This window comes from Rhinatrema bivittatum, chromosome 8 (genome assembly GCF_901001135.1).
Source record: "Rhinatrema bivittatum chromosome 8, aRhiBiv1.1, whole genome shotgun sequence".
Taxonomy (NCBI): domain Eukaryota; kingdom Metazoa; phylum Chordata; class Amphibia; order Gymnophiona; family Rhinatrematidae; genus Rhinatrema; species Rhinatrema bivittatum.
In genome coordinates, this window is record NC_042622.1 from 238,039,337 (window position 1) to 238,064,800 (window position 25,464).

Below are 25,464 nucleotides of genomic sequence, written 5' to 3' on the forward strand. Positions count from 1 at the left end.
GCATGTGCGATAGGCTCCACTGGCCATTTGAACTTTGCAACAGATAAGTTGCTATAATGCGACCCTTCATGACCCCAACCCCTTTGTACAGTACTGTTTTGTGGTGCTAGATTCTCTTTAGAATAAGAATTGATCCATAGTCGTGTCATTGCTTATTTTGGTTTCGGTAATTGGGTGGCAGCCCTGTGAGCTGAGAGACTGAAGGTGACTGTTTGCTATACTAAATACGTATGCTGGAGGAATGTTTTCCTCTGCATTCATGCTGTCTTGTTTTTGTTTGGGTTGAATAATAACTGTAAAATCTTGGTGTGTGGTTTTTTTAAAGGAGCAAATTACATCTGTCGTGGCCCATGCTGTGGAGCAACAAATGCAAAAACAACTAGAAGAAACCCAACTGGATATGACAGAGTTTGATAATTTGCTGCAGCCTATAATTGACACATGTACAAAAGATGCCATCTCGGTAAGTAAAATTGGTTTGCACAATGTGGTACACATGTGTACATATGTTTATAGATACAGAGAAGTATATGTATGTGGAGAAGGTGCCATTCTTTCCTTCCCTTTCTTTGGCAGCTGTGGCTGCTTCTGCACTGAGCAGGTATTGGAGATCCATAAAGTGCAATGTTTAAGCTCAGAATTTGCTACAGTTCATTGCCCTTTCAAGCTAACTAGGCTGTAAGTTTCCTTCTAAAGTACATCTTGAGCTTACTTTTGAAAAGAGTGTCTATTGCTTCTTGGTGCTTCCTTTTCATATTTCAGCAGCTATGTTGTGATGTCATATCCTGCCCTGTTGAAGGGAGCAATAAGGCATCATTAACTATGGGTCCATAATGGATGCTCCCAATAGCAGAGAGTATTTTTGGAGATTCTGTCTCTCATGGATCCAAAATGTAATCTATCTAGGTTGGCACTTTTACTTGATTGGACATTTGCAGGTCACTTTGCCTTTTGAACATGAAAACAATCTGAGTAGTTTTTAAATAGGGACCTTCACTTTGGGGGTAATTTTCAAAGGAGTTACGCGCATAAATGTAACTACTATTGTAGCAATTTTCAAAAGCCATTTACTCACGTAAAGTGCACTTATGCGAATAAATCCTATGGACGATTCAATGGCATATATTGTAGCAATTTTCAAAAGCCCACTTAATCGAGTAAAGTGCATTTACATGCGTAAAACCCAGATTTACGTATGTAAATGCTTTTTAAAATCCGCCCCTTTGGGTTTTTTCTTTCTTTTTTTTTTTTTTCCCCCAGGGATTTTATCAGGGTTTATTTTGACAAGATCAAAAACAGGAGAAATCAGTGGAAAAAAAGTTCATCATTTTTCTGTCAGAATATCAGAATTTATTTTGGTGGATAGAAGCCTTCCACTGTTCTGTTCCCTTCCAACCTGCCTATATAACCTCTCTTCAAATGATTCTTCAGATGATCCTGATTCCTTTACTCCTATTCCCAGCATCCCCTTTTTCTTCCACTCTTCTTTCACTCTTTCATTGTTTCCCTTCTTTCCAAAAATCACCTTCCCTCTCACCCCTCAGGAATCCCCTCTTTCTCTCACCCCTCACAGAATACTCCTCTGTCCCTAAACATTATTCATTCTTACGGGCTGTGGTGACTCCAGGATCCTCCTCCCTCCCATTTTGAATATGTGATGAGCCAGAGAGGTAGAGATCCTCACTCGTCACCTAGATATGATTATAGACAGTGCAGGGGAGGAGCTGGCTGTCGTACATGTGGGCACCAACAACGTAGGAAAATGAGGGAGGTTCTGGCAGCCAAATTTAGGCTCTTAGGTAGAAAGCTGAAATCCAGAACCTTCAGGGTAGTGTTCTCTGAAATGCTCTCTGTTCCACATGTAGGTCCCCAGAGGCAGGCAGAGCTCCAGAGTCTCAATGCGTGGATGAGCAGATGGTGCAAGGGATTCCGTTTTGTGAGGAACTGGGGGACCTATTGGTGAAGGGGAGACTTTTTTTTCCCCGAAAGGACAATCTCCACCTTAACCAGAGTGGAACCAGGCTGCTGACGCTAGCTTTTAAAAAGGAGAGAGCAGCTTTTAAACTAGAACAAGGAGGAAAGCAGACAGTCACTAAGCAGTGCATAGTTCAGAGGAATGTATCTTTGAAGGATACTAATGAAACAGGAGAGTTAGGGCATCCCAACAGAGAGGTTCCAATAAAAGCAAACGTAGTCCATGTGCTTATAAGTAAAGAATCACCTGAGCTAAAGAATTCCAAATTTCCTAGCTTATAGCCAGATGGACTCAGAACCAATGAATATAGTGTACTCTTGATACCAGTTGGAGACTGAGTCAGATTTCAAAGCTGACATCAGCCTACATAACCTGTGCAGGAGGCTAAGCTCTTCAGTATTTCTCAGTCTCCTAAGCAAATAGGGACACTTCCAATGACTAGAATAGTGTTAGCAATTTTAAAACAAAGAAAGAAAATTTACCTAAAGAAGACGAGCCCCGCTCTCCTGCAGTGATACCTAAGGGTCCCTCCCCCAGTTGAGAATTCCTGAGGTGATTTCTGAGATCCCTCAGAGGCAAGCCTCGCTCCGGTAGCCAGCACTCGGTGTGGACTTAGCCCCCAGGGTGGCTGAGAGGCAGCGGGTGTAGAATCGAGTGCGTTGGTGAAGACAACGCCATCTCTCCCCACAGCCGGAGACAGCCCGGCACGAGACTGGGAAACGCCGAGACCAGGTAAGGTTGAAACCTCTTTTAAGTCTCCGAGGCTCGAATAGCCGCACAGATCGTCCCTTCCGGCGTCTGTTAAATCAGGTTGAGCAGCGCTGTCTGGGCTAGACCCAGATCCGGTGCGATGGTCCACACACATGGAGACCCTCTGGGGAGGTCGCTATCTTATCCGCATGGTCGTCTGCGCCATTTCCCCCCCTTGACCACTGTATTGTCAGCACTACCGTCCCGTGCACACAGCAGCATGCACAACTGTGCCGTGCGCACAGCGACGCGCACAACTGTGATGAGCGTATAAAAGACCTGTGCGCACAGCGGCGCGCACATCATAGCCAGGTGCACAAATCGGTAGCCTGCGCGCACATCTTGTGCATCCCGCACACACGTCGGCCCACCCGGAACGCACAACTAAGCCTCTCGGCGCACAGACGAGTTTTGAGACGCTCCACGCGCACAAACCATGGCCAAGAAGACCAAGAGACAAGCCCTCTGTCCAGCCTGCCACCTGAGAGCTGCGCAACCTGAAGTGGCCTCCGCCCTATGCCAGCAGTGCGAGGAGGCTCAGGGGGAGCCAAAGCAAGGCCCTCCACAGTCAGTAGAGGGATCCGGATCCACTAATGATAGTATCTCGGACCTTTGTATCTCCAACTCTGCACCTTCACAGGAAGGCACCTCTGGGGCTCCCACCATAACTCCACCTGGAATTAACATGGACCCAGGAACCTTTTCCTGGGTGGAATTCTTCAAAGGGCTGCAAACCTTTGTCAAGGCGCAATCAGTACCGCCTGCGAACCAGTCCCAGTATCCACCAGAAGCGCAAGACCTTCCAAGGACCTCTCGAGACGTGCCCCACCTAAGCAAGAGCCTCCACACAGGTGTTACAGACACCTCGGGGGACGAGACTGACTCCCTGGAGGAAGGAGAAATCCCTCCAGGGATGGAACCATACCGAACCATGCTGCGATTCTTCTCCAACGATGAGTTACCAGTTCTCATGTCCCAGACCCTGAAGGCGCTGGCCATTCCAGGCACGGATACCACAGCAGAACCAAAGTTGAACCCCGTCTTGGTGTCCCTCTATCAGTCTTCTTGCTATTTCCCAATGTTGCAGGTCGTGCAACAACTGATTGACCTGGAATGGAATGCCCCAGAGGTCGGCTTCAAAGGAGGACAGGCCTTAGAAGCCCTATACCCCCTGGAACCCATGGCCAAGGAACTTCTACGCTATGGTCTGTGCAATCTCAAAGCACACGATCATCCCCGTCAAAGGAGGAGCGGCACTCAAGGATGCCCAGGACAGAAGTCCTTAAACAGTCCTTCCACGTAGCAGCAATGACCCTGCAGATCGCTTCCTGCTGCGCCATAGTGACATGTGCCTGCTTGCTACTCTCCAGAGACACAACCACATCCGGTGAAACATTGGAACCGGCGATATCTTTCCTCACAGATGCGACCTGAGACCTAGTGCGCACTTCAGCCAGGGGCGTCACCTCGGCAGTGGCAGCCAGAAGACAACTAATGGCTCCGAAATTGGTCAGCTGACGCGACCTCCAAAGCGAACCTCACGAGAATGCCTTTTAAAGGATCTCTCTTGTTCGGAAGCAAATTGGAAATGTTAGCCAACAAATGGGTCGAATCTCCAGTACCTCATCTACCAGTGGACAGGAACAAAAGAAATCAGCACTCCTCCCCTCCCCGAAGAAACAAGGGCAGAGGAGCTCAACACTTTAGACCATACAAAAACACACACTACCAAGCACCTCACCTCGCAGGCAGGGCTCAGTCCTTTCGGAACAGACACAACAAAAAGGGAACAGGCTCAGGTACAGGCTCCGGCCGCACCCCACAATGAAAATCAGCAGACCCATCCACAGGAAGAAGTCATAGGGGGCAGACATATCCTCTTCGACCAAAGATGGGTCCTAACCATCATTCAAGAGGGATACTCTCTGGATTTTACACAGCATTCCTCCAGACAAATTTGTAAGATCGCCATGCCACTCCCACTCCAAGAGGACGGCAGTGGAAACCACACTGGCAAAGCTACTCAGCCTAGAGGTGATAACCCATGCACCAACAAAATACTGGTCACTATTCCATCTATTTTATCGTTCCCAAGAAGGAAGGAACGTTCCGGCCCATCCTGGACCTCAAGTCCGTCAAGTTACCTGAGGGTACCACACTTCCGCAAGGAAACCCTGCGCTCAGTCACAAGGGCAGTACAACCAGAATTCCTGATCTCTCTGGACCTATCTCCACATCGTGGTCCATCGCGATCATCAGCTCTTCCTACGCTTTGCGATACTGGACCATCATTACCAGTTCTGGGCGCTAACCTTCGGATTAGCTACCGCCCCCAGAACCTTAACCAAGATCATAGTTGTAGTGGTGGCAACACTGACAAAAGAAGTTATCCTGGTACATCCCTACCTGGACAATTGGCTGATCAGGGCAAAATCTCCAGAGGAGAGTCACCGGGTGACCACCAGAGTCAAGAATCTGTTGCTGGAACTCGGGTGGGTCGTCAACACAGCCAAGAGCTGCCTACAGCCCTCCCAGTCACTAGAGTACCTGGAGTCCGGTTCGACACCAAACAGGGCAAGGTCTTCCTTCCCCCTCTAAGGAGAAGGAAGCTGATGGGTCAGCTGCGAAAACTGTTGAACTATGCTCGCCCCAAGGTATGGGACTACCTCCAAGTTCTCGGTCTCATGACGTCAACCCTGGAAGTCGTTCCATGGGCATGGGCCCACATGCGCCCACTACAACGGTCCCTACTGTCACGATGGAACCCAACGTTCCAGAACTACTCTATTCACCTACAGCTACCAGCAGAGGTTCGGATCCAGCTCCAATGGTGGCTACAGGAAGACCACCTGAGCAAAGGAGTAAACCTATCCCCACCGAACTGGATCTTGCTCACCACGGATGCGAGCCTGTGAGGGTGTGGAGCCCACTGTCGGGAACTGACTGCCCAGGGACAATGGGACAAGGAAGAGGCGGGGTGGAACATAAACCACCTGGAAGCTCAAGCAGTCAGACTAGCCTGCCTACGGTTCAGCCACAGACTCTGGGGAGAATTCATCAGACAATGCCACAACCGTTTCCTATATCAATCGCCAGGGAGGAACCAGAAGCCAGCAGGTATCCCTGGAAATAGACTCCCTCATGGCGTGGGCAGCACTAAACCTGCAAGGGATTTTGGCATCCCACATCGCGGGAAAAGACAACGTCTCTGCGGATTACCTCAGCAGAGAGAGCCTAGACCCAGGGGAATGGATGCTGTCGACCACAGCTTTCCAATTGATAGTAAACTGCTGGGGACTCCCAGCCATGGACCTACTGGCAACCTGGTCCAATGCCCAAGTTCCCAAGTTCTTCAGCCGCAGACAAGAACTGCAATCCCGGGGAATTGACGCCCTCTTCCAGACCTGGCCACATGAAGACCCTCTCCGCCTTCCCTCCATTGCCACTACTGGGTAGGATGATCCGCAAGATAGAACACCACAGGGGACTAGTGCTACTAGTGGCCCCGGATTGGCCAAGACGGCCATGGTACGCGGACATGTGAAGATGATCTTGCGGGGAACCCTCTGTGCCTACCTTCACACAGGGACCTTCTCTGGCAGGGTCTGATCCTCCACGAAGACCCGACTCTATTCTCTCTTACCGTCTGGCCCTTGAGAGGAACCGCATGAAGAAGAGCGGATACTCTAAGACAGTGATTGACGCTCTGCTTCGAGCACGCAAGTTCTCCATATCACTGGCATACATATGGATATGGAGAGTATTCGAAGCCTGATGTAAAGACCGCAAGATTCTCCCTTGGACAGTCAAAATTCCCATGATCCTGGAATTCCTGCAGGACGGCTTGACGAAGGGATTGTCCCTCAACGTGCAAGTTGCCCCGCTGGCCTGCTTCAGAGCCGAAGTGGACGGCATCAGACTATCAAACCATCCAGACGTCTCCCACTTCCTGAAAGGGGTTAAACAACTACGACCACCTCTAAAGAGGCCATTACCCCTATGGAATCTCAATTTAGTATTAAACTTCCTAGCGGAATTTTCCTTCAGACCAACACGTGGTCTGTCACAACGTCTCCTGACCTTGAAGACTGCATTCTTGGTGGCAATATGTTCAGCCCGTCGCATCTCTGAACTTCAAGCGCTATCCTGCAGATAACCATTCCTCAGGTTCACACCTGGGGCCATACAGCTGCGCACTGTTCCCTCCTTTCTGCCGAAAGTGGTTTCTCAGTTTCACCTGAACCAAACCATCTCGCTGCCATCTCCAGATGAACAGAAGGACGCAGAAGACTCACACCGTCTTCGCCACCTAAATGTCAGCAGACTCCTAGTCTGATACCTGGAAAGATTGGAACCCGTGTGAAAGACGGATCACCTGTTCGTCCTTCACAGCGGGAAGAAGCAAGGGGAAGAAGCCTCGCGGGCAACCATAGCCCGCTGGATCAAAGAAGTAATCAAGGCGGCCTGCGTAGAGGCAGGGAAGCCCCCACCTGTATAAGTCAAAGCCCATTCAACAAGGGCCCAGGCAGTGTCCTGGGCAGAAACCAAGCTGCTGTCACTCGCCGAGATCTGTGAAGCGGCGACGTGGTCCTCCATACACACCTCCAGGTTCTACTGCCTGGATGTCCAGGCCCGGGAGGACATACCCTTTCCAAGAGCAGTATTAAGTGAGCCAGGTGCAGCCTCCTGCCCTTTTCGGGAGTAGCTTTTGTACATCCCATTGGTCCTGAGTCCATTTGGCTACAAGCTAGGAAATGGAGAAATTACTTACCTGATAATTTTGTTTTCCTTAGTGTAGACAGATGGACTCAGCACCCCGCCCATGGCTGCCCCAGAATCCGGGAACTTCGGGTAACACGCAGGATGAGAGAGGTAACGGTGGTGGAACCACTTGGCAATAGTGATCATAACATGATCAAATTTGAACTGACTGGAAGGGGGACAATAAGTAAATCTACAGCTCTGATACTAAATTTTCAAAAGGGAAACTTTGATTTAAAAAATGAGGAAAATAGTTAGAAAAAAACTGAAAGATGCAGCTGCAAAGGTTAAAAGTGTACAACAGGAATGGACAATGTTTAAAAATACAATCTTGGAAGCACAGTCCAGATGTATTTCACACATTAAGAACAGTGGAAGGAAGGCAAAGCGATTACCGGCATGGTTAAAGGTGAGGTGAAAGAGGCTATTTTAGCCAAAAAAAATCCTTCAAAAACTGGAAGAAGGATCCATCTGAAGAAAAGAGGAAAAAGCATAAGCATTGTCAAGTTAAGTTTAAAACACTGATAAGGCAGGCTAAGAGAGAATTTGAAATGAAGTTGGCCGTAGAGGCAAAAACTCATAATAATTAACTTTTAAAAATATACCCAAAGCAAGAAACCTATCAGGGAGTCGGTTAGACCGTTAGATGACCGAGGGGTTAAAGGGGCTCTTAGGGAAGATAAAGCCATTGCAGAAAGACTAAATGAATTCTTTGCTTCTGTGTTTATTAATGAAGTTGTTGGGGAGATACTGGTTCAGGAGATGGTTTTCAGGGGCGAGGAGTCAGATTAACTGAACCAAATCACTGTGAACCTGGAATATGTAGAAGGCCAGATTGACAAACTAAAGAGTAGTAAATCACCTGGACCGGATGGTATGCATCCCAGGGTTCTGAAGGAACTAAAAAATTAAATTTCTGATCTATTAATGTAAGTTACAAATTTTATCTTTTTTTTTTTTTTTTTTTTTTAATTCTTTATTTATCATTTTCAAATTACAAATTAGGAAACTTTACTTTAGGTAGTTTACATATATTGGATATAAATAATATAATTTCAAATAAAATCTAACAAGAGAAGAAAAACAAATATAATCCAATGTCTACTTCCTCTGATAATAATTATGTATTTGTAATATAATTGTAAACTTTACCTATCCATTCATAATACTGTTTACAAGAAAAACCAAGCTAAAGTTGGGGGCATGAGAAAACAAAGTGGGAGTTCTTAAGAATCAATAATAAATAAAATTGGCATTTAACATAGATCAATCTGAAACCAATCCTAATTGCCTCTTAGTCGACCGGGGAAGAAGTAATAGGTCTACGGGCGTCCAAGAACTGCCGGAGCTGCTCTGGTTGAAAAAATATAAAGGATTCATCCCCCTTTCTTAGGCAGCATTTACAGGGATAGCGAAGCATAAACATATATCCTAGAACCACAACATCCTGCCTTAGAGAAAGAAATTCTTTCCTTCTAATCTGTGTAATTTGAGCCAGATCCGGATATATTCTAACAGGTTGTCCATAGAACATTAAGGGAAATTTTCTAAAGAAATTTCGCATTACACCATTCAAATCTTGGACAGTAATAAACGCTACTAACAGAGTATTACGTTCTAAAACATCTGTATCAGAATTTTCTAGGAAGCTGGTTAAGTTCATAGGAATAGTTTGGAGCGGAGGATTCCCTGTAGCGGAAGGTCTGTTGTTCAAAAACCTACAAAAGTTTATTGAAGGCATATCTGCATCAGTATATCCCAGGCCTTCCCTAAAGAGCCTCTTTAAAGTGATAAATGGAATTTCACCAGCTACTTTAGGAAAGTTCAATATACGCAGATTAAGATGTCTGATGTTATTTTCCAGGAATTCCAAACGTCGGGAACAGGCCATCTGCTCTCTAATCACGGCTGCATTAACAGCCTGAAGAGACTGAATTTTACTTGCAGCCTCTGAAATTTTGTTATTAGTCTCTGTGGCCTGTTCTTGTACTCCAAGTATTTTTTGCTGAAAATTATAATTTAGGGAGTCCATTTTCTTTTCCAGCCGTCTCATAGACTGCCCTTGACCTACCATCAAGTCCCACAGTGACTCCAATGTCACTGCCTCCGGTCTAGTAGGTGAACCCAGAGACTCACCCGATTCGCCGAGTGCTGATGTTACCAGGGCTCCGTCTGCCGACACCTCCTCCTGCTCCCCCTCCCTTCGGGAGGCTCCCAGGCTCGAGGTCCCCGCAGCTGCCGCACCAGCAAAGCTCTCTCCTGCCTGTGCAGCTTCCTCTGCAGCCGGCGTTCTCCCCGAGTCGCTTTCCACCCCCCCCCTCGCGCTGGCCGCATCATCAGCCTGCGTCTGGGGAGCGACTCGGTCAGGTTCTCTCTGTGCCGGGGGCGGTCTGTCGTCGGGGCTGAGGGACGCCTCGTTGGTTGGAGCTCCCTGCTCTCCCCCACGGGGGCTCAAGCCCAATTCATCGGTTCCCTCCTCCTGTTCCAGTTGCCGCATGAACCGAACAATGTCCAGCTGCCCTGAGGGAGGTAAGGGATCTGGTGGGAAGATCCTCACCTTCCCTTTTCTTTTCAAAGGCATTTTGCGTTTACACGCAGTGAAGAGGAAAAAATTCAGAAGAGCAGTGTTCAGTGACCGTTCAGCGTGGCGTCTATGCCGCCATCTTGCCCCCCTCTCCCCCAATTTTATCTTTAAAATCATCCATTGTACCTGAGGACTGCAGTGTGGCCAGTGTAACCCCAATATTTAAAAAGGGCTTCATGGTTGATCAGAGAAACTATAAACTAGTGAACCTGACTTCAATGCCGGGAAAAATAGTGGAATCTAATCTAAAAATCACAGAGCATATAGAAAGAGATGATTTAAAGGAACACAGTCAGCATGGATTTACCCAAGTGAAGTCTTGCCTCACAAATCTGCTTCATTATTTTTGAGGGGTTAATAAACATGTGGATAAAGATGAACCGCTAGATGTAGTGTATTTGTCAAACGCCTTTTGAAAATCCAAAGTCCCTCTTGAGAAGCTTCTAAGAAAACTAAAATGTTATGGGGTAGGTGGTGATGTCCTTTCGTGGATTACAAACTGGTTAAAAGACAGGAAACAGAGAGTAGGATTAACTGGTCAATTTTCTCAGTGGAAAAGGGTAACAGTGGAGTGCCTCAGGGATCTCTAGTTGGATCAGTGCTTTTCAATATATTTATAAATGTTCTGGAAAGGAACATGATGAGTGAAGTAATCAAATTTGCAGATGATACACAATTATTCAGATTAGTTAAATCATAAGCGGATTGTGATAAATTGCAGGAGACCCTTGCGAGACTGGAAAATTGGGCATCTAAATGGCAGATTAAATTTAATGTGGACTAGTGCAAGGTGTTGCATATAAGGAAAAATAACCTATGCTGTAGTTACACAATGTTAGGTTCTATATTAGGAGTTACCACCCAGGAAAAAGATCTAGGCATCATAGTGGATAATAATTGAAATCGGCTCAGTGTGCTGTGGCAGTCAAAAAAGCAAACAGAATGTTAGGAATTATTAGTAAGGGAATGGTTAGTAAAACAGAAAATGTCATCATGCCTCTGTATCGTTCCATAGTGAGACCGCACCTTGAGTACTGTGAATAATTCTGGTCACCGCATCTCAAAAAAGATATAGTTGCACTGGAGAAGGTATAGAGAAGGGCGACAAATGATAAAGGGGATAGAACAGCTCCCCTATGAGGAAAGCCTGAAGAGGTGAGGGCTGTTCAACTTGGAGAAGAGATGGCTGAGGGGGGATATGATAGAGGTCTTTAAAATTATGAGAGGTCTAGAACGAGTAGATCTGAATTGGTTATTTACTCTTTCAGATAATAGAAGGACTAGGGGGCACTCCATGAAGTTAGCAAGTAGCACATTTAAAACTAATTGGAGAAAATTCTTTTTCACTCTGTGCACAGTTAAGCTCTGGAATTGGTTGCCAGAGGAAGTGGTTAGTGCATTTAGTGTAGCTGGCTTTAAAAAAGTTTTGTTTAGGTTCTTGGAGGAGAGGTCCGTTGACTGCTGTTGATCAACTTGACTTAAGGAATAACCACTGCTATTGCTGGCATCAGTTGCATGGGATTTATTTATTTAAAACTTTTATATACCGGCGTTAGTGGGGACATCACACCGGTTCACATATTAACAGCAGAGCAGAAAATTACATTATAACAGGGCAAAGGAACTTGGGAGGGGAGAACGAGAGAGAAGGATAGAGAACAAGCCGCAGGGGCATTAAACAAGAAATTCAAACAAGAAATTACAACAGTTTACAGTATTAGTGGTATTATATACATGGGATTGTATACAGAATTAGTGGTATTATATACATCAGTGAATTAGGTTTCTAATTAGTGTTTGGTTACTTGCCAGGTACTTATAGGCTGGATTGGCCACTGTTGGAAACAGGATGCTGGGATTAATGGACCCTTGGTCTGACCCAGTATGGCAATTTCTTATATTCTTATCCTGCCAGAAACTTGTTCTGGTGGCCGGGGTACTGCTTATCTGTGCTTGGGTGGGCAACTATGAAGTCACGCTCTTACACTCTGGGAAAGGGTTGGAACTGAAGTATCGGCCAGAGCATGGCTTTAAAGTCACACAAAATTTGGGTAAAAATCAGTTTAAAATTTTCATCTTTGAAAAATCCAGGAATTTATAGGTGAAAATCTGTGTAAACTGAAAATGAAGGTCCCTATTTATAAAGGATGTAGGAACAGTATAGACTGGTATAACCAATCACATAATCCGTTCTTGTCCATTAGACAGGATCACTTTAGCAGCGTGCAAGTATCAGTTGAATACTTCACCTTGTTTAGTTGGGTTTGATTATGTAGAACAGAAGAAAAACCTGAGTGCATTGGCTGTACTAGTTTTAAAATGACAAATTAATCTTTGCTGATTGACTTCAACTTTTAATTAAACCAAACTTAACTATTTGTTGTAAATGGTGTTTTGCTGAGGCCATTAGTTGGCTGTAGAGGCAAAATCACATAATAAAATCTTTAAAAAAAATATATCGGAAGCAGGAAGCACTCAAGGGAATCGGTTGGGCCATTCGATAAGTGGTTCTCAACCGGTGTGTCACCAAAAATTTGACATAGCAAGTCTATGCTTTCTGTAACAGCCACATGTGCTTGCCTCTTGAGGAGAGTGCAGAGTAAGGAGCTGGTACTTAAAATTCCTCATCATTGCTCCCTGTTGCTGCTTTTCCGTCAACCCTGACAATCGCTGCCACCACCAATCCAAGTCAGAAATGTTGCAGGCAATCTATCCTGCCCTGTCATCCTAGTTTATGGTCTCTTATTCTGTATTAAATAAGGGTGATTCTGCATGTTTGACAGAGGTAAGAGATTCTGCTAACTAGGATGTAGATTCTGTGTAGGAATCCAGAGCAGTCTGCCTTTCTTTGTTTCTCCAATAGTAAGTGTACCGTGTTCTATATCTGCAGTCTTGCTTTTTCATAGGTAAGGTTGTTGCTGCTCAAGTCTAGGGTGTTAGGCTCTTATGGTATGGCTGGTATGCTATATCATTTCTAAATGTCTTTTTAGCAGGTTGTCATGTTATTTCACAAAGTGGCTGGCAGGGAAGGGATGTTGAAGTACTATTACTGAGGGGATATCAGAATTTGAATATATTTTTGTATGGTGAGGTGAAAGGGGAAATTTCCTAACTCTGCTCTGCATAAACTCCAGAAGAGGTCAGAACTTTGAGGTTGACGGTGAAAGGCATGAGAGTTTGTATCAAAAAACCGTGTGCTGCATATGCAGATCAGTGCCGGATTTCTCACTGATGCAGTAAGCAAAGATGAAAGTTTTTGTGAAAAAAAACAGCATGTAATAATAATTTATAAGCAGGTATTAAAATTTAAAAAAAAATTATCTTTCTCTGGCATTATTTTCAACGATAAAATATCTAGGAATTTTAATTTAATTTAATTTTTATAAGTATAGCTGTTTAAATGTAGTGTGCAATGTGTCCTGCATGTGAGCGTCATCTGTCAGGGATGTCATGATGGAAAAAAGGTTGAGAACCACTGCATTAAATGATTGAGGGGTTAAAGGCACTTATGGAAGATAAGGCCATCATGGAAAGACTAAATTAATTCATTGCTTCAGTGTTTATGTAGGAGGATGTTGGGGAGATACCCGTTCCAGAGACAGTTTTCAAGGGTGATAGTCAGATGAACTGATCCAAATCATGGTGAACCCAGAAGATCTAGGCCAGATTGAATGATTTACCTGGACCGCATAGTATACATCCCAGGGTTCTGAAAGAACTCAAAAATGAAATTTCAGACCTATTACAAGTAATTTGTAACCTATCATTAAAATCATCTGTTGTACCTGAAGACTGGAAGGTGGCCAGTGTAACCCCAATGTATAAAAAGGGCTCCAGAGCTGATCCAGGAAACTAGACCGGTGAGCCTGACTTCAGTGCCGGGAAAAATTGTGGAAAATATTATAAAGAATAAAATCACAGAACATTTAGATAGACGTTTAATGGGACGCAGCTAGCATGGATTTACCCAAGGGAAGTCTTGCCTCACAAATCTGCAACTTTTTTTTTTTTAAGGGGTTAATAAGCATCGAGATAAAGATGAACCGGTAGATGTAGTGTATTTGGATTTTCAGAAGGTGTTTGACAAAGTCCAGGGAAAGCTAAAGAGTTATGGGATAGGCAATATGCTTTTGTGGATTGCAAACTGGTTAAAAGACAGGAAACAGAGAGCAGGATTAAATGGATTGTTTTCACAGTGGAAAAAGGTAAATAGTGGAGTGCCTCAGGGATCTGTATTTGGACCGGTTCTTTTTTTTTTTTTTTTTTGAAAATTTTTATTTATGCATGTATATCAACCAAATACAAACAAGAAACTGACTGGTATACACTCCATAATACATAATGACAAGTATATCCCTTTTTGAACAATACTAATGGTCGCACAGAGATCATACAAATACATACAAATACATACAAATAGATCCGTCAGGGTAATCAACATCCTTTGACAATTCCATAATGTTCTTTCTCTTTTTAAATTGGCAGGTTTTATTACCTTGGTTATTTCTTTTATCTCATTGTTAATTTCTCTTTCGCCTTCTCTACATTCCAAGTTGCATTATGTCCCTGTTTTATTGTAACTGCTATTTTCCTCTTCTATCACAGGTTAATGTTTTAAGTATTTATCCTTTTGTCACACCCTGTTTATTGTAAACCGGCATGATGCGATTCCCATCGTGAATACCGGTATATAAGAAATTCAAATAAATAAATACAAATAACACTTGGTATAAAGGTCAAGGATACAAGACGCTCAAAGAACAATGGTATATGAATAATTATAGCTGAATGTCAAATAAACCATATAGTAGAGTGCCCAGCAATAAATGCAATCAATTTTATCTTCTTCCCCCCCCCCCCCCACCCAGGACATCTGTAAGTAAGTCTGTAGCTACGGATAATACCAGACCCTATCTGCCTGTCCACTTACAATAGGGTTTCCAAACTTCATGGAATTTACGAACACGGTCATGCTTCACTGCTGTAAGGTAGCCCATGTGATACACCCTATCAAGTCTTGTAAGCACATTAGCCTGAGAGGGGCCATCGATGCTCTTCCATCGAAAAGCTATTTCACATCTGGTGGCAATGAATATTTGCAACACTAGCAATCGTTGATTATCGCGGAGCTGCCCATCCACTAAACTTAGCAAGCAGCCTTTGGAGGATATAGGAATACAAATCCCCGTTAAGTCAGTGGCCAGCTTCGTCATTATTTCCCAAAGACTGTGTATCTTAGGGCATGTCCACCACATATGATAGAAGGACCCCCTCACTCCACAGTCCCTCCAACACATTGCACTAAACTTTGTGTTCATTCTGTGCAACCGGTCAGGGGCCAAATACCACCTATAAAGCAATTTGTACCCATTCTCTTTTATGGTAGCAGAAACAGAACTCCTGCCCATAACCATATGACATTGCTCCCAAGCGGCATCCGAGAGCTCTTCCCCAAGGTCCGCTTCCCACTGCCGCTGATAGGACACTTTGACCCTAGTTCCACTATTAAGAAGCGCATATAGGCGGGATATTGGCCTTTTCAAGGGCCTTGCTTGTGCACATATCGATTCAAATATTGATCTACCCTTGCCGAACTCAGCAAGAGCCCCTTCTGCTCGAAGAAAGTGAATAATTTGCGAGCATTGATACCAGTCTCCCTGTGATAACCCATGGGATGCTTGCATCTCCGTAAAGGGAATCCATTGGGACCCAGAAACAAATTGTCCTGCTTTCGTAAGGTTAAACTGACTCCACCGATTAGCAAATGCGGTATCCAGATGGACCGGTTCTTTTTAATATATTTATAAATGATCTCGAAAGAGGTACAGCAAGTGAGGTGATCAAGTGTTCAAAAGATACAGAATTATTCAGAGTAGTTAAATCACAAGCAGATTGTGATAAATTGCAGGAAGACTGAGAGACTAGAAGATTGAGCTTCCTAATGGCAGAAGAAATATATGGACAATTGCAAGATGATGCATATAGGGAAAAATAACCCATGCTATAGCCATACAATGTTAGGTTCCATTTTAGAAGTTACCTCCCTGGAAAAAGATCTGGGTGTCATAGTTGATATTACATTGAAATTGTCGGCTCAGTGTGCTTTGGCAGTGAAAAAGCAAACTATTAGGGTCATTTATCAAAATGGTATGAGGCGTTTTCGCATGCGATGGCGCCATATCGTATGGTGCGATGCAAATCCGAAAAAGAGGAGGAGTTAGGGGTGGGAGTGGGCTGGGTTTACCATTTTGCGAAGCCCTATCGCATGGCTTTAACGCCGATTTTAGCTACACCTTTTTCAGTAGTGTTAAGCCACGCGATAGCCTGCGTTAAGGCTTTATCGCAATTTGCGATGTGTTCTCAAATGCCTGTTTTAGTACTTTGGAGTCTCCCAGAGCACCAGCCAAGCTATCTAGGCCCCGTCCTAGAGAGAGAGAGAGACTGACTGCCTAGCTATAATTCCCCAACACTAGATAGGTATTTATATCTCTATGGGAGGCCCGCCTAGAAACTCGAGGTGCGGTTTAGGTATTAGTGTAGGAGTTAGGGGCCACTTTGACATTCAGAGTGAGACGTATGAACAGAACAGTGTTCTCTTGTGAAGATTTGATGACCCTCGGAGTGAGGAAGCTCACCCAAAGATGAGATTTGTGCAATGTTCTCTCAACCTAGTTGCACAAATCTCATCTTTGGGTGAGCTTCCTCACTCCGAGGGTCATCAAATCTTCACAAGAGAACACTGTTCTGTTCATATGTCGCACTCTGAATGTCAAAGTGGCCCCTAACCCCTACACTAATACCTAAACCTCACCTCGAGTTACTAGGCGGGCCTCCCCTAGAGATATAAATACATATCTACTGTTGGGGCATTATGGCTAGGTTCGCTCTCTCCCTCTCATAGTAAACATGGTGCCCCCAGTGGTTGTATGTGGGAAATACCTCATTTATCTCAAAATGCGAGAAAATTATCGCAATTTCCGGTAACTTAGCTCTTCGCATAGGTATTAGCGCAAATTGTGAAACTGCCTATTACCATAAAACATGCCCCCTTTTCTATCACATGCGGTATTTAGTGCATTTTGATAAATCCAGGCCTATGTTAGGAATTAGGAAGGGAATGGCAAATAAAATGAAGAATATTATAATTCCTCTGTTTTGCTCAGTGGTGAGACCGCACCTTGAATACTGTGTGCAATTCTGGTTGCTGCATCTCAAAAAAAGATACAGTTGCCCTGGAGAAAGTACAGAGAAGGGTGAACAAAATGATAAAGGGCATAGAATGGCTGCCCTATGAGGAAAGGCTAAAGAGGTTAGGGCTGTTCAGCTTCGAGAAGAGATGACTCGGGGGGGGGGGGGGCGGAGTGGGGAATATAATAGAGGTCTACAAAATCATGAAAGGACTTGAACGGAGAAATGTGAATTTGTTATTTTACTCTTTCGGATAAATCTAAAGGGTATTCCATGAATTTGTTGCCAGATGATGTGGTTAAGTTCCTGGAGGAGAAGTCCATAAACTGCTATTAATCAATAGGGAATAGCACTGCTTGTTGCCAGCATTAGTAGCATGGGATCTGTTGATTGTTTGGGTGTGGGAAATATGAGCTTTGCCAGCAAGCCATTTCATCAGGGTTTAAACATTAACTTCCCTTCTCCCTGACCTTTGCCTGAATAAAAGCATCACTTGTGCTTAAGTCTCTGCCTGGGAAAGGATACCTGACTATCATGTATTTCTCTGGCTTGTGCTTAGCCCTGAATTCCTGGGGGAGGGGCTGGGTGTTCCCTAGTCAGAGGCAGGACAAAGTCAGGAGGTATAGATTTCAGCAGCCAATGAGATGATCCGTGCACACCCCCTGAGCCAAAGCCAATAGTGTAGGGACTCGTCTGTTGCTATGGGGAAAGTAGCCAATCATGTAATGACACATCATCTGCCTTTGTATGAATGTACAATAAAAGAGAGCGCTGCATTGTGCTCAAGTCTTTTTTACCTGCCTGCCATGAAAGCTGCCTGAAGTGTCTTCTTTGCCTCCATATTCAACATCTGGTGAGCCCGCACGTGATGATAAACTCCATGCTTATTTCGGCTGGTCATAGCTTTAGGTACGTACCGTTCAACAGATTTGCAATCGTAATATTTTTAAAAAGTACTTTTTAGTAATTTTTAAGTATTTTTCAGCAAGTTTGTTCCCCACATTCGTGAGCATGGGCAGTGATTTGACTGTACAGCAGAGGCTACATGCTAGGGAGCTGCAGCAAATCATCAATAATCATTATTTCATCACCAGAAGAAAAGAAATAGCGCAAGTCAGCCTGGGGGACTTAGAAAAATTAATAAGTGAAATAGCTTGCCGTTGCCCTTGGTATTCAATGGAGGCTGGAACTCTAAATACCCAGGACTGGATTTTAATCGGCAATATTCTTCATATGGCTCCCAGAGCTCCCATAAAGCAGTTATTAATCTGGCAAAAATGTACAGAGGCCATAGAACACATAGGAGAAAAAAGTTCCAAGACAGCAGTTTCAAACCATGTGCTTTTAGAAGCAGGCAAGCTCAATCAGAATACCCTTCCCCCATCTTATGCTCAGTCTCCCTCAGAGACAGCAAATTCTTTGTATCAGCTCTCCATACCCACACCCAAGCCCATTCACACCTTCCCCACTTCTTTAGAAAAGCAGTCCTTGAGAACAATTGAGCCACAACCTGGCCTGGGTGGGGTGATTAGCATTGAACTTCAGCAGAAAGAAAACCTTACAGAAAAAGAATTATTAGGACTTCAAGCTGTGGCTTCCTCTGTGTCCACCTCAGAGAAAAGGCCCCAGGAAACTGAAAACACTGAGGTCAGAAAAACTAGCCTTCCTCCATCTTGCCTGCAACCCCCTTCCCCCACCAACCACTCCCTGTACCCTCATTTGCCATTGCCTGAGACAGTCATTAATTCTGCATCAATTTGTCCAGGTAAATTACCATCTCAAACCACTGCTCCCGGTAACAATTTATGTGCCGCGGTCAGCATGGGATTTCACCTAGAACATGGAAATCTCACAAGAGAGGAATTATTGAAAGGGATTCAAGCCTCTCCTATTACAAAAGGGATTAAAGAGCTGGGTGTGGCAGCAATAGAGTTGAGTGCAGCCCGGAATGCCATGAGCAGTGGCTATGCCCCCAGGTCTTCAAAGAAATCAGCGTATAAGACCTTGGGCCAAGCAGCTGCACTCCTGCGTTACAAGCAAAGAAAATATCAATATGAAAAAAATGATTTAATTAGACTCCTGCGTTACAAGCAAAGAAAAAATCACTATGAAAAAAATGATTTAATGAGACAGTACAATGACCTGTTACAAACCAGACTACACCTATTGCTGGAGCAGGCACAGCAAACTTGGAAAAAATGGTTTTTGTTAATCTTTGATATTCAGTTACAGAAAATCTGCATACTTTGAGAGTATTTTCCCCCACAAAGTGTATGCAGAACCTTATGTTAAAACTGTACTGAAATTTGAACAATTGCTGTGTGAATTTCATGTGAAATGTTCACTTCTTGCAAAATTAATTTGGCTCACATTTAAAATGACTCCATTTCTCTGAGATTTAAGTTTATAGTTTGAATTGCTAGCGTACAGAACTTATATTTTTACTGTGATTCTCCCTTTCAGGACAAAAGTAAATTAAAATAGTATCTGTCTGCAAGGAATCAGCAAGTCCTTGCCAAGCCATTGTCTGTGGTTGATGTTATCTAAATTGTTAAACAATGCTATCTTTAAGTTCCTATTGACTGAAGGATTAATTCCTTGGGTGCAGTTCTTTTCTTTTGAGAAACACTGCTCCTCCCCCCCTTTACTGTCTTTCTGTTAACTCTTGCTTGCCACTTATGGGGGAGGGAGGGAGAACTTTTGAAAAGAAAAAAAACTGGACTTAGTACTGCAGTTTCTCTCTCTAGTTTCTATATGCTATAACTCAGTACTGCAGTTTCTCTCTCTAGTTTCTGTATGTTATAACTCAGACAGATTGATTAGACCTGCTGATCCAAATCTTTTCCCTCAACCTTCAATGCATTCCTACACAAGCCCTTCATCTGTTGTTAATCTTTTTAATACTTTCAAACTTCGTTAATACTGAACTGAGATTACTGAACAGCGTGTTTAATTTCCTATTCTAATAATTATAGGAGAAATTCTATTCTGATATTCCACATTGAAAGTAAGCTCAGAGTATTACTGATTGCAACCTGGAACAATAGTTGCAATCTATAAAGTAATGATGGGGTCTCCACTAGGAGGCGCTATGTTATTCTACAAGTTATATTATATTATTGTTTTAATAATTCTGTTGTATAATAGTTTTTATTTTTCAGGCCTACAGACCTTCTGTATTAAAGAAACTTCAGTTTTATTTTCTTTTTCACAAATTTTTACAGAATTCTGAACCTTAAAATTTTTACTGACAGAGGTTGCTACATCTAAAGCAATCCCTCCCTTGCTAAGTGCTTGTGACTTGGATTGGCCATTATTGGAACCAGGATACTGGGCTTGATGGATCCTTGGTCTGACCCAGATTGGCATATCTTTAGTTCTTATGTTAGTAAAATCATTTTTATAATACAAGCATTTTTCTACTATCTTGACTTGAATGTTTCTGTATAATCCATTGCAATTTAAACAGGGACTTCTTTAAACTCTTTGGTGCCAGGAATCAAATTGCAGGACTGTGTGAATGAAATGAATGCTGAATGTGGAGTGGGGGAAAGTGGTCCATCTCTTGGGGCTGCAGCTTTTTCTACACTTCTGAGCTTCCTGGGAGAAGAATTCTCTCCATTAGAGCTCAGCAGAGTACAAGGGACAAACTAACTACAGAAGAGATCTGAGGCAAATGAGAGTATTAATTCCCCTCCTCGTCCACACACTTAAGGGTAACTTGCAGATTGCTGTATTGGGCCAGATTCCATGCTGTAACACTCAGGGATAAATAGTAGCTTTCTCCAAGTCTGCCTAGTTAATAACAGTTTATGAACTTTTCCTCCAGAGACTTCTCCAAATCTTTTTTTTAAACCCAGCTATGCTAACTTCCTTTGTCATATCCTCCAGCAATGAATTCCAGTGCTTTATTGTGCAATGAATGAAAAATAATTTTCTCAGATATGTTTTACATGTGCTACTTAATAACTTTGTGTCCCCTAGTCTTTGTATTTTTGAAAGATTAAATAACAGATTTATATTCTAAAAAAATCATGCATGAAATAGACCTCTATCTTTGTCTTGCAAAATTGATTTATATCTTGGAACTGTTGCAGTGATTCTTACATGAATGTTTATATTGCATTAATTTATCATCTGAAATTAAATGCAGCATAGTTGTTGCTGAACCCTTACTTTTTTGCACAGTCCCTCAAGGCCCCCTTGAAATGTGAGTGTATTGACACAGTGTTTGTGACTTTTATATGACATCAGAATAAGCTTTTGAAGGAAAATGTTGAACTAAAACTGGAAATCACTGCCGCCTAACTGGACTAGTTAATAAATGTGATTTGAATATTTTTATTCTTTTCCTTTCCAAGGCTGGTAAAAACTGGATGTTTGGGAATGCAAAGTCTCCTCAGCACTGTGAGGTGATGGCTGGGCACCTCCGAAACCGCATAACTGCAGAAGGAGCACACTTTGAATTGCGATTACATTTAATCTACCTGATCAATGATGTATTACATCACTGGTAAGGGGTTTTCTCATACTCTGCTCTCCTCTCACTTTCCTCTTTTTCAAGAAGCTTGTATGTCGCATATTCTTGTCTGCATGCCATCTGTGGTGGTTGTAGGGTTTGTGGGATCCATAACTGGAGTGACAACGTGGAAGTCTGGCTTCAAATCTCACTGTCACTCCTAGTGACCTTGGACAAGCCATTTTACCTTCCATTGCCTCAGGTACAAGCTTAGAGGGTCATTTACTAAACATTTTTCCCATAGACATAAAATGGGAGAAAGCCGTTAGCAAATAATCTCCTTAGATTGTAAACCCCCTGGGGACAGAGATATGCCTATTGTACCTGAATTAAACTTGCCTTGCGCTACCGGTGAAAAGGTGTGATCTAACATCCACAAGCTGCAGCAAATGCCTAGCTCCAGTTGGGTGGCATGAAAATCCCCATCCATCAGAATAAATGAGTATATTTTCTACCCTGTGGGATAGTTGTCTCCTTTCTGAGATCTTATTATCCTTTCTTGTTGATTTTCTCACCCTTTTTAAATAGAAATACAGATCAGCAACAATTTGTAGGCAATACCTTTTTATATTGAACTAACTTAATACAAGTTTGATGAGATTTTGAGAGCTCTGCTCCCTTTATCAGGTCCATCAAAATGAGCAAGTTTTAGTCCAGGTTGGTTGTTCTTTATTTCTATATCAAAGTGAACAGTCACTTCCTGGAAAACACCCCTTATTTTTCTCCACAGTCCCTCAAGGCCACCTTGAAGTCTGAGTGTATTGACACCATATGTGTGACTTACATGACAGCCAGTATTAAAAAGAGAGAGTAAGCCCACACCTTCAAGTTAACAAAACCCAAAAATGAATGGATCCACAAGTAGGTGCTCTCAAATGCCCAAACATAAAGTTCTATTTCCTAGCGTGGAGCCAGATGGACTCAGGACCAATGGGTATTGTGCTCTCCTGATAGCAGATGGGAGACGGAGTCAGTTTTCACATTTCTGCAAGTTTGTAAAGCGACACATTCAGACTTAACTTGCCACAGTGTAAAGGATATCCAGTGTATAAATCCAGCTTTGACACACTTTCAGCATCATTCTCAAACATAACCCTTTCAACACCCTGTGGAATATACGCTACCTCTGCTGCTTGGAAATGTTGCTGACTATCCTACATTTAGGAAACAGCTGAAAGCTCACTATTTCCAACTGGCCTTTTCCTAAACTTTGCTTTAATGCTATGCTCTCTCAGCTGTGTTTTTATGATTTGCTATGTTTTCTACTTGTATGCTTTCTACTTGTATGTTCTCTCTTATTATATTATTGTTCTGTTATATGATCTGCTAAGTTGCTGCTGTTCTCTATGTACTGTCTGTTTTATTTTGCTATTGTAAACCATCCAGCATGGCACTATATGAGGATTGACCAATAACAATTCTTATTGATCCATTCTTAATCCATTTCCTAGCTTTTAGACAGATAACTCAGGACCAATGGGATATGCACTTCTACCAGCAGATGTAGATGTAGCAATCTGATGTCACAGTATATATACTCTTGTGTAGCTCTAGAAACATCAGGAAAAATTTGGACTTTCTGTCCACAAAAAATCAATTGCTTATTCTGAAAATATTTACGAAACACTTCTTCTTTATCACTCTTTAACGAAAAAGATACAAGCAAAGTAGCTCTGGTGGGAATATTATCAAGGGAATCCTCAAGGAAAGTTGAGATACCAGGACTTTCCAAAACATCCATCCCCCCCCTTCTTGATTTACTATTTTTTTCCTAATAGGAATGTAATAGATTTTTTAGATAGTTGGAATCTTGTCCTCCTCATAGGAAAATATCTCTTTCAAATATTTTCTTAAAATTGCCCTCGGGGACAATAATCATGAGGAAATTTTAACAAACGTAAGTTGTTAGACCTCATTTCATTTTCTAATGCTTCAATTTTATTATAAATGAATAATTTATCCTTTATAAATGATGTAGTCACTCCCTGTAAGGGGAGTAATTGAGCGTTAATTTTAAAAACAGAATCCTCTACATTCCTTAATCTTGTATCCTGTTCTCCTATTTTAGCACAAGTCTGAACAGAAAAGTTATGCATTTGGGAGATAGAACTTGTCACTTTCTTATCAATTTTTGCAACCAATTTCCATACATCCTTTAAAGAAACTGACTCTGGCTCTATTTCCCCTTCTAACACTTCGGACAGATCAGGGATAATAGAGGGAATAGGTAATAGAGAATTACTTTCTTTACCCTCCGTATGAACTACATTAGTTAATAACAAATTCCTCCCTTCTCCAGCCTTCCCCCCTTCAGCTATCAGCTGTGGGTTAGTGCTGGAGGGAGTAGTTACCTCCGTTAACAACCCTGAAACTGTCCTGTTATCCATCTTCAAGATTGCAGGTTGAAGGGGTGGCTGCTGAGGCCCAGGGCTCAGTGAAACCCCCGAGGGTGAATTAACCCCGGAGCTATCCCTCATGGATGACTCACCCAGATATAGTACGTGGTTATCCATCGGCCCAACTCTCACAGATGATAAAGGCAATGGAGAAGAAGTCCAGTTCTTAGATTTCCTCTTCTTCCCCATTTTTACCCAGGGGCGCGCCCCTTTGTTGCGCGGCTTTGGCTGCGCGCCTGCGGCTGTGCGCCGCAGGACCCTGGTTTAAAAAGTTTTTCCGGGCTCCACCCGATGACGTCGGCACGAAGGGTCACGCCCCCTCTCTCTCCCGGCGACAGCGTGGCCAGTCAGGGAAACAAGCAGCGAATCTCTCTGGGGTCTTTGCTGCGGGCAGGGCTCTCCTTCCCTCCTTCCCTCCTGCCTATGTGCATCTTTTAAGGCCACTCCTCCCTCTACTGGGATAGTTCGCTTTAAAATGGCACAGACCAGGGGAAATGCAGGTGTTCTCTGGCCACCGGATTCAGTGGGCACAGAGCTTCCAATGCCCGACCTCCTTTAAAACTGGCTTCTGGGGCGTCCCATTCCAGGCCAGTTGGATGGTTTCCAGCATTGGAAAATAGCAAGAGGCTTTCCGTAGAGACACCAGGATGGGGTTCTTCTTTGGTTCTGCCATAGGGTCCATGCCAGGAACTCCAAGTCTTCAGGGTCTGGGAAACCAGGGCCAGCAGTTCATCTCTATGGAAAAACCGTAACATTGTCCGACATGGCTCCAAGCCTAGAGGGTTTTCACCATCCTCCAATGAGTTTGCATCCCCTTTGTCGTCCATGGTGTCTGGGTTCCTGTCAGGGATACCCTTGGTGAGACGAGTCATGTCTTGAGGGATGCTGCTAGGGCTGAGAGAGCGAGGCCTTCCCGGTTTGGTCCGGACAGGGGGAGGAGAGACAGACTGCGCCTGTACAAAGGCTTGAAGGCCTTGAAAAAATTCCACCCAAGAAAAGGCTGCCGGGTCCATACTTAGCCCCGAAGGAACTAGGATAGGTGCAGCTGAATTGCCCTCTCCCGAGGTAGACCCAGCCCCGGGATTACTCAGATCTGAGGTGCTACCGGATAAGATTGTGTCTGACCCATCTTCTGGAAGAGCCTGATTTTGAAAAGTACTGGGAGGCCAGCCCTCCCTGGGCCTCCTCACAGTGCTGGCATAGTTAGGACTCCAGGTCATCCTATGTAGCCCTAATATGGCAGTCGGCACAAAGAGAGTGTCGCTTGTGTTTCTTTGCTGCTTGAGCCATA

At 43.6% G+C, this 25,464-nt stretch overlaps 1 protein-coding gene across 1 annotated transcript in view; it reads left to right on the top strand.

Moving 5' to 3' along the window:
* The window catches only part of CHERP (calcium homeostasis endoplasmic reticulum protein), a 230,184-nt gene that overhangs the window by 6,640 nt on the left and 198,080 nt on the right, over positions 1-25,464 (top strand). Inside the window, 2 exon segments of the mRNA XM_029614207.1 lie at positions 326-463; positions 21,620-21,771. Coding sequence (XP_029470067.1) covers positions 326-463; positions 21,620-21,771 — 290 coding nt within the window.